A 16,120-nucleotide genomic window follows, 5' to 3' on the forward strand; every position below is an offset into this window, starting at 1 on the left:
ACCTCGGTAAGAGAACTCTCAACCCAACGATAGTAAAAACGTAAATAAATAATTAACTAAGCGGAAGAGAATAAATCACGTAAGTCTGACGATAATAATATAGAAAAAGCGCGGAAATAAGGAACTACACCCCCGAATCTGATCAAATCCATACAAGAACATCTAGCTAGAAATATACAAGTCTAGAATATAATAATACATCAAGTCTAAATATGTCTCAGAATGGAAAGTAAGACATAAATAAGAGGAGTCTTCAAGTCAGCGGACGTCTCGTGCTCACCTTGTAGACTCTAAGCAGTACTGATAGCGACTATCAGCCATGAAAGACGGAAGTAGATCCAGCATGGAATTCTGCATTCATAAAAGAATGCAGCAAGTGCAGGTCAGTACAAAACCATAGTACTGGTAGGTATCATAGACTGACTAAGTATAACTAACATAATTTAGACAATAAAGCAAGATAAGTAGATAAATCAACAAGCATAAGTCAAACACAAGTCAAAACCAAGTACATGTCATCACCTATGTTGTAGCATCTAAACCTAAGTGTGCCAAGTCTCAATATATCCAATCTGAAACCAAACAACACAAGTAAATCGCCAGATCATCACAATATAAGCCATAATGCAATGCAATGGTGTATGAATGCAAATGCAATGCAATACTGTGTACACATGTACTCCGGATGGAAGTATCCACGTCTCGGTAGCACAACTCAGGGTGACTCGTGAAGTGTAAGTCCTACTCGTCCCGGATCTTTGCCCACGTAGGATTTTCATCAGCACAACCTATGGGGGACCCGCGGAGTCCATGTACCTCACGGTCCGGCAACAACCTCAGATACCGCTACCACTCAACCACGATTCCGGGACAACCATCGAATATCGGACCTCACGTCACTCTCATCCAAACCGAGCCCAGCTCATCACAGTGTTCCTCAACTATCAACAATGTATCATCGGTATATCATGAAGGATGAGAATGTGTGCAATGTATGAGTCAACATCAATAATCAGATCAATATCACAAGTACCAAGCATGGGTACGCCAACAATATCATGAAAGACTACACAAGTCATATAGAACACTATTCTCGTATCAAATGTCAACAAGTAAGATACTACAATATCATGAACAAGATAGATCAATAGTCTCTAATATTACCATCACTTCGTGGTATCAAGCCAACAACAATAGAACAAATCAAATCACAACACAACGGGGTGACTAGCCCCAATCACACAACAGAGCCCAACCTAAGACAATATCCAACCCAACTTTATACCCAAAGGTTTACATGATTTCTCCGACAATATCATCTAAATATATGCTTCGTTAAACGAAGTCTCACTATAGGGTAAGCCATAACCTACCTGGATGGCCGAACAACAATAATACCAACAATCACTCCTTAGCCTTTCCTTTCCGCTGAGTCTCGAAATCAAGAAAGTCTAAGCATATTCGAGATCTAGATTAGAAATCATGAAGATCAATACCTATATTGCTATCATTCAAATTGGGTATAAAACCAACCCTCGAATTTGAGGAAACGGGGAACACAAGGTCAAAACAGGAAATTCGAGGGGTAAATTATCCAACTAAACACTGGATAATCAAAACCCATCAAGCAATTGCTAAATTAACTCAATGATTCATCCAATTTCGAAATCCAAGCAAAACCCCAATTTTGGGTATAAACCCTATCTCTTAAATCCACAAATTAGCCTTTAATTAGGAAGAAGTTATGAAATAAGGGTTCTAATCATCAATTCAATGCTTATTGAAGCCAACCCAATCAACAAATCATGATTTAGAAGCATAGATAAAATATCCATTAAACCCACTTTAATCTTCCATTGCTAACGAACTAATAAGGAAAAAGAGATTCTAAGATGATTAGGGATTATGAAATAGCAAAGGAATTAGAAGGACTTACCACCAAGAATCTTCTCCATGAATCATCTAGAATTGTTCCCAAGAGCTCAATTTTCGGAATGGTAATAAATGATGAACTTAAGGCATTTAACACTTCATTTAATAAACTAACTGCCCGTCACCCGCTTCTGCGACAAGATTACCGTTCCAGCGGTGCCGCCCCAGCTGTCCCATGACCGCTACAGCAGTCATGCCCAAAAGGCATAGACCGCTTCAGCAGTACCGCTGCCGCGGTGCTGGTGCCTCCAAAGCGGGCACCAGACACCAGAAAATTTTCCAAGTTTCACACTTCAACTCGAATTTCCGAGGCCATTTGCTCACAAACCACATACACAGACATACATAAAAACACGCTACGAATGCGCTCGTGGTCTCGGAATTCCCAAAGGAGATCTCGTTGACCAAGTCAACCCCCGATACCTCAATTCCAACTCCCCAACCCAAGTCCCAAAATGCACCCGAGTGCATTGGGAACCGAACCAGATATACATACAAGTTCTAAATGACCATCCGGACCTCTCGGAATCGATGTATTTCCAAAAAAGGTCCGTTTATCCAAAAGTCAACTCTTTTTCGCTTTAACCCAATTTTCACAAAAAGTCACCCGAATCAAATCTAAACACCTCGGGAAGCATGTCAACGGTCTCCTCGGATCAAAAGTGAGCTAACCAAGCTCGGTAAAGGAGCAAAAGTGTCGGAAAAATTATAACGATCAAGCGAGTTGTTAAAAAAAAAAACAACGTCCAGTTCAAATACCCTTAGTTGCAATTGTCAAAAAGTCTAGTTTTACGGCATATGATAAGTGGAGGTCTCATGGTAGGTCCAACTTTTCTTCTTATAAAGATAAGTTCTCGGTTTTTCCCCTTTCAGAAAATAAAATTAGCTGTTAAAAAGCTCTGTAAAAGTTAAAGAGGAGGTCAACGTGTTCTATTTATAAAGTTATATTTTACAATCAAATTGTGACTCTATTCGAGAAACAAACAAAATTTTAAATCTTTTATGGACCAAAACAAACATTTATCTTTATCACAAACGAGAAAGCGGAGTTTATTATACTATAACTAGGGAGTCATTATTTTTTATAGCAAGAATAATGTACAATGGGGGGAATAATTGTGAGAGACGGCATTAACGTTTAAAGACAACTTTCCTTTAATTAAGCTCCAAGTGTATCAAGACTCAAGAGTAAAGCTATCGTTTTCATTTCCTCTTGAAGACTAAATAATTTTATTTTACTTTTTGCCTCTGAATATTTAAAACGATTGGGGTAAAAGTCACAATCCGTACTACGTTGTCAAATCCCTACTAGCACACAGTAATGACAACAATTGACTAAATCAACCAAGTTTCAAGATTAGTTACGATGATGAAGATCTTTGCTAACTATTACTATTCTTGAAAATTAATTCCTTAAAAATGAAAAAAATCACTCCTCTAACAAAAATATAAAAAATAAATTTCATAAGTGACATTTCATATTCAACGTCGCCTCCCCACCCACCTAACACATTGAAATCTCAACACTTGACCACTCCAACCCCAGCCACCCTCGAACCCCCAACCCCCACTCCATCTCACCCTCATAATTTTTTTACTACATTACATATCTACAAATGCTCTTAGGATAATATCGTTTTACTTACTTACTAAACACTAGAAAATAAGTATTCCCTCTGTCCCAATTTACGTGATATACCTTTTTTTTTTGTAACATGTTTCAAAAAATATGATACACTTTGAAATAATTTAACTTAAAACCTTTTCTTTTACTCTTAATGAAATAATTTTCTAAGAAAACATTTTCATTCCTACCAAACACACCTTTAGATTTAATTGTTTTTTAAAAGTAAAAAGAAGGATAAACGAGTGAGTAAGCCGGGTGATGTGTTCATCCGCGTTTACCATGTACGGACCCTCTAAAGTAGTAGTTGAAAATGGCGGCTCTTCTATTCAACTCCATCCCCCACTTAAATAAAGCATAAAAAAAGATTAATTAAACTCTCCTTTCCTTTTACTACTGCTACTAGAAAAAAAAAAAAAAAAAAACACCTTCCATCTCTTCTCCTTAACACCCACCATTTCCTCTCCATTAATGCCAATATAATCATCTTCAATACACACAACATACATGTATTCATATTGTTCACAAAATTAAATAAATTACAATAATGGGTCATCACCATAACAACCACCATAGTCACCACCATTCCACAGCCACAGATGGCATTCCACAACGGGTCAACAGTCCAAGATTCTCGGGTCCAATGACCCGAAGAGCCCATTCTTTTAAACGAACCAACAATAACACTACCCAAAACAACACTAGTAGTACCACAAGCAGTAGTAGTGGTACTACTACTACTTTGAATACACATCATGAGATTGATGTACTAAACTCGCCTAGATCTGAAACAAATGCCAACAATCTTACTGATGAGATTTTAGTTGAAAAGAAGCAGTTTTCACATTTGAGTAATGTTATACAAAGGGTACATTTGAGGAAAAAGTTTGAATCTTTGAGTGTTGATTTTGTGTTGGAATTGAAAGGAAGGAGGAAATTGGGACATTGGATGTTCTTGGTGTTTTGTGGGCTGTGTTTGTTTTTGGGTGTTGTTAAGTTTTGTGCTTATGGATGGTTTGGATCTGCTATTGATAGAGTTGGGTACACTCAGGTTATTTTTTTAAGTTCTAGATATGATATTCTTGATTCCCATGTGTTAAATTACTGGCCCTTGTTCAAATTTTGGTTTCTTTTTGCTTGTTTTTCAAGAACAGTTGGAGCTTAGTATTCAAGAATTAGTTTTAAATGATTAAATATGTGTTTGCTTTTGGTTTCTTTTTGGGTGCTTTTCAAGATCAATTTGAGGTTGATATTCAAGGCTTAGTTTTGAATGATTAAATATGTGTTTACTTTCTGTTCTGGAGGCATTTGCTTCTAAATAGAGGTCGATCTTTTCTCTTTGCTATTTATACTATACCGTCTAGATGCTTGCCTTTGCTAAAACTTCAATTTAGTTGGTTGTTCACATGTCTAACCGATTTTACCAGCAAAGATAGCGTGGATGTGGCACTATAGTGTGTATTCTCTTTGAAGAAAATTTCACATGATCGTGATAAAATAGAAGTATCAGGCTTTAGGTGAAGCATGTAAAACAAAGCACATGTTACATAGAGAACAAAGGAAAAGATTGAGATAGGCAGATAGGATAGCCTTGGGTTGTATTAGATTTTAATCAGGAGTTTCTTTGTTTTGAAAATGCAACTGATGATTTAGCTGTTCTGGATTACTAATATCAAGACTAATTGCATCAGTAAAGTTATGTTTTTAAAATGACCGACATTGCTCAACAGGATTCATATGACTCACTGGTCAGTCAGCAAAATCTAAGGGATCAAAGCACTCGTGCCTATAGAACTATGGAAGGAGATACTGAACATAGTGGAGAACGGAATCATGTGAAACAGACTCTAAGTATGGTTGCATCAGGTGTTGTTGGTAACCACAATAGCCTGCTAGATGTAAGTTCTATCACAAATCTTCCAGCTTCTTAGAGTATGAATTTACTAGTGAAAGTATCACATCTAAATGCTGTTTTCTTTTCCTTTTTCAGTATTCAGAAATATGGTTGAAACCTAATAGTGAAAATTTCACTCAGTGCATTGAGCGGACTAAGAGTCAGAAGCGTAAACATCTGAACCATTGAAATTTATTTTTATTTGGCCTCTAACTGTTTTTACCTTTCCCTCATCCCTTTTTCCTTCTTTGGCAGTTGTAGATGCAAAGACAAATGGATACCTTTTGATAAATGCAAATGGTGGCTTAAATCAGATGAGATTTGGGGTCTGGTTGTTATATGTTTCATTCTTCAGTTCCTTTTATTAAAGATTTCTATCAGCTCCATCTGATGAACAAATAATTCTAGAATGCAGATCTGTGATATGGTAGCTGTTGCTAAAATCATGAAGGCAACACTTGTACTTCCTTCTCTTGATCATACATCCTACTGGGCAGATGAAAGGTGCTCCGCTTTTACCACCTCATTGAATTCATATTCATAAGATCATCACTATCATTTGTGATGATTATTTTGCTTTGGGTTATGATAGGCTAAAGTTATTGAAGATACCCACCACCCACAACACATTATCTAGTCTAGTATGAACTATATCTAGCATGTGTGTTGGATTGTTTCTTGTTATCATGTAGTCTATATCGCCCAAGCAACCTTGTAGTTTCTAGTAGCTTGTTTCTCCATTTGTGTTATGTTTACTGATTGCACCCTCACCTCAGTAAGCTCCATGCTTGTATAAACTTATAAAGATCATTGTTATCCATATGTAGAGCTCAAAACTATAGAAGTATGGGGTCCTTGTGAATGGACAAAAAGTCTAACATCAAAGAACAACATAGAGCCCAAGTTAGGGACTGTGGTTGCACGTGCTTCTACTTGTGAAATATGCAGTCTCATATGTCTGGAGGACAAAGGCGGGGATAAGAAGTTGTTCAGGCTAGCCAAGGTAAGGGAGAGGAAGGCACGGGATCTGGATCAAGTAAAGTGTGTCAAGGACGAGGATGGCAAAGTATTGGTGGAGGATGCTCTCATTAGACGGAGATGACAGTCATACTTCCATAAACTCTTGAACGAAGAAGGTGACAGAGACATTGTGTTGGGAGATTTGGAGTACTCTGAGAGACATCGCGATTTTGGGTATTGTAGGAGTATAAAGGTAGAGGAGGTTAAGGGTGTTGTTCGTAGGATGCGTAGAGGAAGAGCAACCGGGCTTGATGAGATCCCTGGGGAGTTTTGGAAGAGTGCAGGCAGGGTAGGTTTGGAGTGGCTGACTGGGTTATTTAATGTCATTTTTAAGACGGCGAAGATGCCTGAGGAATGGAGGTGGAGTACGATGGTTCCTTTGTATGAGAACAAGGGCGACATTCAAAGTTGCAACAACTATAGAGGTATCAAGCTGCTAAGTCACACTATGAAAGTGTGGGAAAGGGTGGTGGAGATGAGGGTGAGGAGAGGCGTGTCCATTTCAGAGAACCAGTTCGGATTCATGCCGGGATACTCGACTACAGAAGCCATTCATCTTGTGAGGAGACTGGTGGAGCAGTATAGGGAGAGGAAGAGAGACTTACATATGGTTTTCATCGATCTAGAAAAGGCTTACGACAAAGTGCCAAGAGAGGTTTTATGGAGATGCTTGGAGGTTAGAGGTGTACCTGTGGCGTACATTAGGGTGATCAAGGACATGTATAAGGGAGCCAAAACCAGGGTAAGGACAGTGGGAGGAGACTCGGAACACTTCCCAGTGGAGATGGGGTTGCATCAGGGATTAACTCTTAACCCATTTTTATTTGCCTTGGTGATGGACGGTTTGACGCGACAAATTCAAGGTGAGGTGCCATGGTGCATGTTATTCGCGGATGACATAGTCCTGATTGACGAGATCCGCAACGGAGTGAATGCTAAGTTGGGGTTTGGAGACAAACTCTGGAGTCTAAAGGATTCAAGTTGAGTAGGACCAAGACAGAGTACATGGAGTGCAAGTTTAGTGACGTGACACATGAGGCTGGCGTGGAAGTGAGGCTTGGTACCCAGGCCATTCAAAAGAAAGGAAGTTTAGTTTCAAGTATCTTGGGTCTATTATACAAGGAGATGGGGATATTGACGATGATGTCACAAATCGTATTAGTGCAGGGTGGATGAAATGGAGGCTCACTTTAGGAGTGCTGTGTGATAAGAAGGTTCCACCAAAGCTTAAGGGCAAGTTCTACAAAGTCGTAGTGCGACCGACTTTGTTGTACGGGGCGGAGTGCTGGGCAGTCAAGAACTCGCACGTCCAAAAGATGAAAGTTGCGGAAATGAGAATGTTGCGATGGATGTGTGGGCACACTAGGCGAAATAGGATTAGGAATGAAGATATCCGAGACAAGGTAGGAGTGGCATCGGTGGAGGACAAGATGCGGGAAGCGCGACTGAGATGGTTTGGGCATGTGAAGAGGAGAGACACAGATGCCCCAATGCGGAGGTGTGAGAGGTTGGCTATGGACGGTTTCAGAAGAGGTAGAGGTAGGCCGAAGAAGTATTAGGGAGAGGTGCTTAGACAGGACATGGCGCAGTTTCAGCTTACCGAGGACATGACCTTAGATAGGAGGCTATGGAGGACTCAGATTAGGATAGAAGGCTAATAGGTAGGGTAGAAGGCTAATAGGTAGTCCCACATATCCCGTCGTACTAGTAGTCGCAGTTTTGATCTTCATTTTCTTGTCCTTTGATTCTTGCAACTATATGTTGTTTCTTGTACCAGAATTATCGTATTTATCTGTGGTAGCTATTGCTTCTTTTTCTCATACTGCTTTATCATGGCTTTTGTCGCTTTCGTTAGTTTCATTTTCGTATTGCTTTGAACTGTTTGTGCTTATCTAACCTTTTCTCGTCATGTTTTCTCTTGAGCCGAGGGTCTTTCGGAAACAACATCTCTATCTTCCGAGATGGGGGTAAGGTCTGCGTACACTTTACCCTCTCCAGACCCTACACTGTGGGATTTCACTGGGTATGTTGTTGTTGTATATGTCTCGAGGAAATGAGGATTCTAGGATTCTATGGTAAATAGATGACCTTTGGCAGGTGCGTTAGTTGATGTTGAAGGGGAAGCTTTAGAGCCTGTTTGGATGGACTTATGTCTATAAGCTGCAAACAGCTTATAAGCTAAAAAAAATAAGTTGGGGTAGTCTAACTTATTTTTTTTGGCTTATAAGCTGTTTTCAGCTTATAAGCTGCTTTAGATAAGCTAAGTCAAATGGGCCCAATTATTTTTTTAGCTTATTTTAAGCACAAAATGACTTTAAGCTGGCCAGCCAAACACTCAAAAAAGCTGAAAACAGCTTATAAGTAACTTATAAGCCAATCCAAACGGGCTCTTAGTCTGTAGATGATTCTTAGTTTCTCATTTAAATGGATTGGTGGTGGTCCTGAGTTGAAGCACTTTTGTGCTTGCAAGTTTATGCCTTTAGCTTCGAGAGAAAAACTTTCAATATCTAACTGGGAGAAGAAAGAAAAGCAACCAAGTAGAGAAAGAAGAAAGAATAAGATAGTTCTTTTGAGATTACTTTTTTTGACGACATCAAAAGCATAAAAGGTGTATGGGGATCGCTGAAACCCCTTTATAGTTAGTGGAAGCCCTGTTATAGACTTGAAGTTTGTTCCCTTATTCTCAAAGTTACTGCAGATCACTGAAGGAAATGAGCTAGAATGGGTGAATCCACTGTCTAGTGGTCTTTAAGAGAGTCATCTTAGGTTAAAGACAAATTTGTAGTCATCCTTTTCTATGAGCCTATACGAGTGAGGTTAATGTTTTTCAAGCCCACAATGTAATCTGGTGTTTTTTTAGGTAAAGTAATCAAATGTCATTAGAAAAGCATCAAGAAGATGCAAGGTTATAGATGAGCAAAAAGCTGCACAACGTAATCTGGTATTTACAGTTAGATTGCCAATTACTGACTGCGGTTGCTATCCTTTGTAGCTACTTTTATTGATAGACATTACACAACTATGCTCACGATTAGAGAAAAAGTGGCTTGTCACTTGATGAATGGAAGCATGGCTCCAGGACTGAGACTGATAATTCAGTTCAGATGCATGTTGAGTATCTAGAGCTAGATAACATGCTTTATGAAGGTACAATGATGGAAAGAATCTTGCGTCAAAGGAGAATTGTAAAGAATGTGGCTAGTCCTCAATTTTCTTATAGGTTTATTGGTCTAGAAATCAATCGGCTAATGGCACTTTGGGAAACTTAAAACAGAAGTAGTAAGAAAGAAATGTCAACTTCACGATTTTGATTTTGAAGAATCTCCTTTAAGATGCAAGATGTTGAGGAAGTTGAAAGAACTCATCCTTGGGCTACTTAATAGGTGACTCTCTCTTTTTGTTAGGTAACAATTATGCGTGCAATATTTTTTTGAGAAATCTACCCAGTATACCATATGGGAAAGCCACTTAACACAATATGACAGTGGTGTATCTAAATTCCATCCGCTGACCATATTAAGTTCTTAAATCCAATTTTGGAAACTCATGTTACCTTCTCAAAAAAAAAAAAAATCCAATTTTGGAAACTGAAGTTCCATTTTATACCATCATAAAAAACCACTAATTCCCACCTTTTAAGGGATTTTGATTTAATTTTACCCACCACGTTGCAGGTCTAATTTCAACCATTTATACCATCAATTTCTCTTCTTTTAAAAAACTTCATTAACACAACAAAATTGGTAAAATTCATATCCAGTTCCTCTATATTCTCTTAAATATTTCACACACAAAAAATCGAAAGAATGTATATCCCCGATTTTTGATTCCTCATTCAATATTCAAATAAAACTAATATAAAAACAATACTGATTAAATAAAAATTACAGTATAACAAACCAAACTTACTAGTACTCAAATATATACTCGCTTCGTCCCAATTTATACGAGGGTGTTTGACTGGGCACGAAGTTTAAGAAAGCAATGAAGACTTTTGAATCTTGTGGTCTAAAACAACCAAAGAATTTGTGGCTAGAAATCATTTCATTACGCGAAAAATGAGAATTTTGGAGTTAAATTATTGCTCAATATAGAAACGTGTCATTCTTTTGGGACCGACTAAAAAGGAAAACGTGTCAAATAAATTGGGGTGGAGGGAGTACTAAAAAAACTGTAGTACTGAGCAGGATATTCAAAACGCACATACATAGATATTCAAAACGTTTCCATAATAAATGCTAAATTTTAGGAAGAGATTCACTTTCTCAAAAAAGAAAAGATAAGGCAGAGAGTTGTAGATGGGGAAAGATATGGTTTGCTTCTTCAAAGGAGCTGATGGGCCACCCTCCATAACCTACAACTAGTGCACCCAATCTTCTCCCAAGATTGAGGGGGCCTCTTTAGCCACATGGCGACTTCTTAAAAAGCTATGTACATGAGTAGTGCTGGCAAAATGAACCCAATTTTCACTAACCCGCCCATATATAAATAGGTTGGGTGAGTGATATTGATAATGGGCAAAATTTGGGTTCAGCCCATATTTAAACCGTGCAAATATGGGTCACTCACGGGTTATTTATGGATCTGATTTGGGTTGGCTGCAGCTAAATCACTCATGGCTTCATAGTTAACTAATTATGACCTGTTTTCAACCCGCCCATTTGCCAACACTAGACATGAATAACAGAGCTGCAAAGGAGGTTAGTCACCATCTTAACTTATGAAGCAAAACCACTATCTGCTGCCGACTTCAACTCTTATTGGAATGGCCAAAGTAGCTACAAAAATAAAAGACTTGGTTAGGTTATAGTGTTTTAAACTTGGCAAATCAGTGGTAATGAAAACATGCAGCTATTGATTTGCTAGATATTAATAAATCCAACTGACAGTGTTTGCAGTGAAAGATTGGGTCATCTTATATCTTCTTGAAGATTGCACCTTAATTCGTGCTTGGGATGTACAACCCCCCCCCCAAAAAATCAGTTATCCTGTTGAATTATGCAAGCCATCTCATCTAAAGTTTAAACTGTAAGAGATGAGACACTTTCTATTTGTTTTAGGTTTGCGACATACTCTGTCACGTGCGGGTCTTTTTCTCTTTCCTTTCTTAGTGGCAAGCATGTGAAATATTTTGCTCTGGGGTTGCACTAAGATTTGAACCGAGAACTTTTGCTGCCGTCAAGCCGTTAACAACCTTATCTAAAAACTCAAACGGGTAGATGTGAGACAATTTGATTTATCTGTTTTTAGGTCTGCAACAGTGTCCTTGCCCAATGCACTCAACACCAATAGAATAAACAAAGTGCTCATGATTGTTTTATTCACAAATGCTTTACATCTATATTCTCTTGTTTGATTTAAGTGACACCATAGATGCTTTTCTTGACTTGGCTCCCCTTGATCTCTACCTTTGTTTCCTAAATGCAGCGGCTTCAAAGATCTTTTTGATTGGCAGCACTTTATTGAAACTCTGAAGGATGACATCCACATTGTCGAGACATTACCACCAGAATTGTCTGGAATTGAGCCTTTTAACAAAACACCAATATCCTGGTCGAAGGTGAAGTTTGAACTGTTTGATTGCACAATTAGGAGGTTCAAGAACAAGAGCTCTAATTTATGTGTGTATTTTTGACATGGTTGTGAGTTGTCCTTAGAAAGAAGTATAAAACTGACAATGGATTCCAAAATGTTATGGTGTAATGATGAGTATCCTGCTATATACTTACATTATTCTCTCATTTGATCAGGTTAGTTACTATAAATCTGAGGTCCTCCCTCTTCTGAAGCAGCACAAAGTAATGTATTTTACTCACACTGATTCTCGGATAGCCAACAATGGGATACCCAATTCTATTCAGAAGCTGAGATGCCGTGTAAATTACCAAGCGTTAAAATACTCAGCTCCCATTGAAACTTTGGGAAAGATTCTGATTTCGAGGATGCGACAAGATGGAAGTCCTTATCTTGCTCTCCATTTAAGGTCAGTTGTGGCCTCTCTCTCTCATAGCTGTTAACATACAACTCTATTATTGTTCGTGCCATTGCTTTTGATTAGAGCAAGGGCTCTAAAATGAACGTAGTGCGAATCGAACAAGGATAAAGAAGAAGAGGACAAATTCTGGATTGCCACTTTTTCATTTGACGGATCAGGCCAGTTGATATAACCAGATATGCCACTCATTGTAATAGTGTAATTTGATTTTTCATTTGAATCAAAATACTTTTAAAAATGGCAACTAGACCACGCCATGCCTGTATTGTTATGTAGCATAACACTTGTGTTTGCTCTCTGTACAACAACAACAACAACAACATACCCAGTGAAATCCCACAATGTGGGGTCTGGGGAGGGTAAAGTGTACGCAGACCTTATCCCCACCTTGGGAGGTAGGGAGGCTGTTTCCGAAAGACCCTCAGCTCAAGAGAAAACAAGACAAAAGAGTCAGATAAGGGCAAGCATATAAGAGTAATGCGAAAATAAGAAATAACAAGAGCGAAGAAGTCATGATAAAACAACCTGGAAAGACAAGACCCAACAAATATAAGCAGAAATCAAAGGGCAATAAACGATAGAGCAAAACTACGACCACTAGTGCGAAAGAATAAGTGAGACTACCTACTAGCCTTCCTAGCCTTCTATCCTAATCTCAGTCCTCCACAACCTCCTATCTAAGGTCATGTCCTCAGTAAGCTGAAACTGCGCCATGTTCTATCTAATCACCTCTCCCCATTACTTCTTTGGCCATCAGTTGAACAGTCCAATTTACAAAATGATCATCTAGACACCTCAACTCGTTTGTGTCAATTGAACACTCCAACTTATAAAATGATCATCTAGACACCTCCATAATTTATCCAGGACTAAATACATGGCTCCGCTTAGTAAAGCTCGCATAGGCCAATTCAGCATATTAAATATGTAAGAATAAATTTTTCACGACACTAACAGTGGAGTAATAAATAAGCAAACCAAAAAAGACGAAAATGTGCATGGACATTCTTCCTCCTTTTATTTTACTTGTCACGTTTCGCTTCTCAAGAGTAACTAATCTTCGGAGCTAAATTGGATTAGATTAATTTAAAATTTAGATGTTAAAAAACTATAATAAAAATAATATAATTTGCAATTCCATATAGTTTGACTCTCAAGAAGCGAAACGTGACAAGTAAAAGTGAACGTAGTTAATATATATGCACACACAATATACAAGAGAGAGAGGTTACACTTACCTGCCGGCAACATAAAGAGCAGCCATAGCAGAGAACATAGAGTGCATGAGAAATGATATTCGTGGTCGGAAAGTGGTGGTGGATGATGATAGCTGGCTATTGGAACCCCGGCTATTCATTTCTTCTACGGCAATTGATAACGGAGTCCGGAGAATTGAGACTGATTCACTTGCCCAGGTTGAGATCTGATTGTCACTTTCAGATTTTTTAATTTTCTTTTTCTTTTTCTTTTATACTATGTAAATGAACGAGGCAACAAAGTTCTCTAAGAACGTTATATAACTTTGAGGTCATTACTTTTGCAGGGTCAGTATTCATAATTTGATGCTTTAATCGCACACAGCTATCTAAGTTTTTGTTTCTAATCTTATATGACCATTGCACTCTTAAAGCAACGGCTTTGACTGAACTTCTTTTGTAGCTTCAAAGCTGTAATATCAGATATATGTAGTTAAATTTGTTTCTCAATTATCTTGATGGACATGAAGTCATTTGGATGGTAAATCACACAAATTATAATGCTGATGTCTTATCTTAGCAGAGGCATTTGCTATAAATTTTGAATTTTCTTTTCCAGCTAGAACTGTTGTTTCTGAACCCATTTCACCTTAGCAGTTTACTGTGCTACTTGCAGATACGAGAAGGATATGCTTGCTTTTACAGGATGCAGTCATAATTTGACAGAGGAAGAGGATGAAGAACTCCGTAGGATGCGTTATGAGGTAGGCCATTGGAAGGAAAAGGAGATCGATGGTGCAGAAAGAAGAAAGCTTGGTGGTTGCCCATTGACCCCCAGGGAGACTGCCCTTTTGCTTAAGGGGCTGGGATTTCCATCTAGCACGAGGATTTACTTGGTGGCTGGTGAAGCTTATGGGAATGGAAGCATGCAACCTCTTCTGGATAATTTCCCAAACATCTTTTCACATTCAACTCTTTCAACGGAGGAGGAATTGGATCCTTTCGAGAATCACCAAAACATGCTGGCTGGTTTGGACTATGTTGTTGCTCTTCAGAGTGATGTTTTCGTTTACACCTATGATGGAAATATGGCTAAGGCAGTACAAGGTCATAGGCGCTTTGAGAATTTCAAGAAGACTATCAATCCGGACAGGTAATTATTCTTGCCATCCGTAGCCCTATCTAGCTAGACAGATTTTCTATTTTCAAATTACGAAAAATTCCCAAATCGAAGTACCTTCTTCAACCTAACTTTTGGCATCTAATCATCCTTTTGCAGGATGAATTTCGTGAAGCTAGTTGATGAACTTGATGATGGTAAGATCTCGTGGAAGAAATTCAGCTCGAAAGTAAAAAAGCTTCATGAGACTCGTTCTGGGGCTCCTTATATGAGAGAGCCGGGGGAATTCCCGAAGCTGGAAGAGAGTTTTTATGCTAATGCTCTTCCTGGCTGTATATGCGAGAAAACCCACAGATAGCAACGTTTGATCTCCTAGGAGTGCAGCTTGGGACATAATGGGAGTATTGCCATGCATATAAATGGTTCTAAGAGCATGTGGATTGAGCCTCTACTAAAGAATTCATCACTGGGACAACAGTTCTCCCTGTTTAGAAACAGGTGACTTGTATATATGCAGACCATCAAGGTCAAGTTCAGCAATTTGCTGCTGGTGCAGAGTCAAGTATACCGTTCAACCATACAAAGACATTAGTTACTTTTGTTAATTGAACGTTTTCCACGATACTTTCTTGGCAAGGAGGCTGGAGCTGCCAATATCCACATATGGCCGTATATGCACCCTGCGAAGCCGAAACGATAAGATTTGTGGGTGGTTGATATACACTGTATTATTTTTTGAGATACAAATGACCAAATTATATTGTTAATCTTACAGCATTTGTCCTGGCCTCCTTGTTTCTATTGAATTGCTTGAGATGAGCTTAAACGGAGTAACATGATTCATATAGTTGACTCTAGTTTGAGAGTGAGGTACAATTATTTCTATTGAATAGTCCTGCTTATAAACGTATCAGATTGAAAATTTCGACAGTCTTTATGTTCTTTCACTCTTTCCTTGCTGCAAAACTCAAATTTTTAGAACACATGAGATGGAAGGCCTCGCTCTTACTAATTCCTTGTGGTTGCAGAGTATAGCAAATCTATGAGCCGCAGGACATATGAATGTCTTTTTTGATTGTAATGCTTTAGGTAAGCAGCACAATCTTGAATGGATAATTATAAGTGCAGTAAAATGAACTTAAATTGCATACCTCCTCAGCTGAATGGTGAATCTGACAGACCTATCTGGGAAAAGACCAATTCGGGTATGTTCTCAATAGGATCTGCTTGGAACTTAATGACAAATCCTAGGCCTGAAAAAAGTCTTACTGCTAAGCTGTGGCACAAGGCCTTACCCTTTAAAATGTCCTTTCTTGCTTGGAGGGTGATTCATAAGGAA

General features: G+C 38.5%; 1 protein-coding gene across 1 annotated transcript; it reads left to right on the forward strand.

Moving 5' to 3' along the window:
• Positions 1-3,925: 3,925 nt before the first annotated feature.
• Positions 3,926-15,565, forward strand: LOC132616646 (O-fucosyltransferase 35). Its single transcript, XM_060331192.1, has 9 exons — positions 3,926-4,607; positions 5,287-5,454; positions 5,547-5,619; positions 5,706-5,776; positions 5,866-5,954; positions 11,898-12,030; positions 12,221-12,453; positions 14,338-14,814; positions 14,941-15,565. Exons 1-9 carry the CDS (start codon positions 4,104-4,106, stop codon positions 15,137-15,139), a joined length of 1,947 nt encoding a protein of 648 aa, XP_060187175.1. The 5' UTR covers positions 3,926-4,103; the 3' UTR covers positions 15,140-15,565.
• The last annotated feature ends 555 nt before the right edge of the window (positions 15,566-16,120 follow it).

This window comes from Lycium barbarum, chromosome 11, assembly GCF_019175385.1.
Source record: "Lycium barbarum isolate Lr01 chromosome 11, ASM1917538v2, whole genome shotgun sequence".
Classification (NCBI taxonomy): domain Eukaryota; kingdom Viridiplantae; phylum Streptophyta; class Magnoliopsida; order Solanales; family Solanaceae; genus Lycium; species Lycium barbarum.

Bases quoted from the DNA above. Each gene is read 5' to 3' on its own strand.
- LOC132616646 (XM_060331192.1), top strand. From the start codon at position 4,104: ATGGGTCATCACCATAACAACCACCATAGTCACCACCATTCCACAGCC. The intron at 4,608-5,286 runs GTTATTTTTTTA...ATTGCTCAACAG, and splicing joins ATAGAGTTGGGTACACTCAG to GATTCATATGACTCACTGGT. The intron at 5,955-11,897 runs GTGCTCCGCTTT...TCCTAAATGCAG, and splicing joins TCCTACTGGGCAGATGAAAG to CGGCTTCAAAGATCTTTTTG.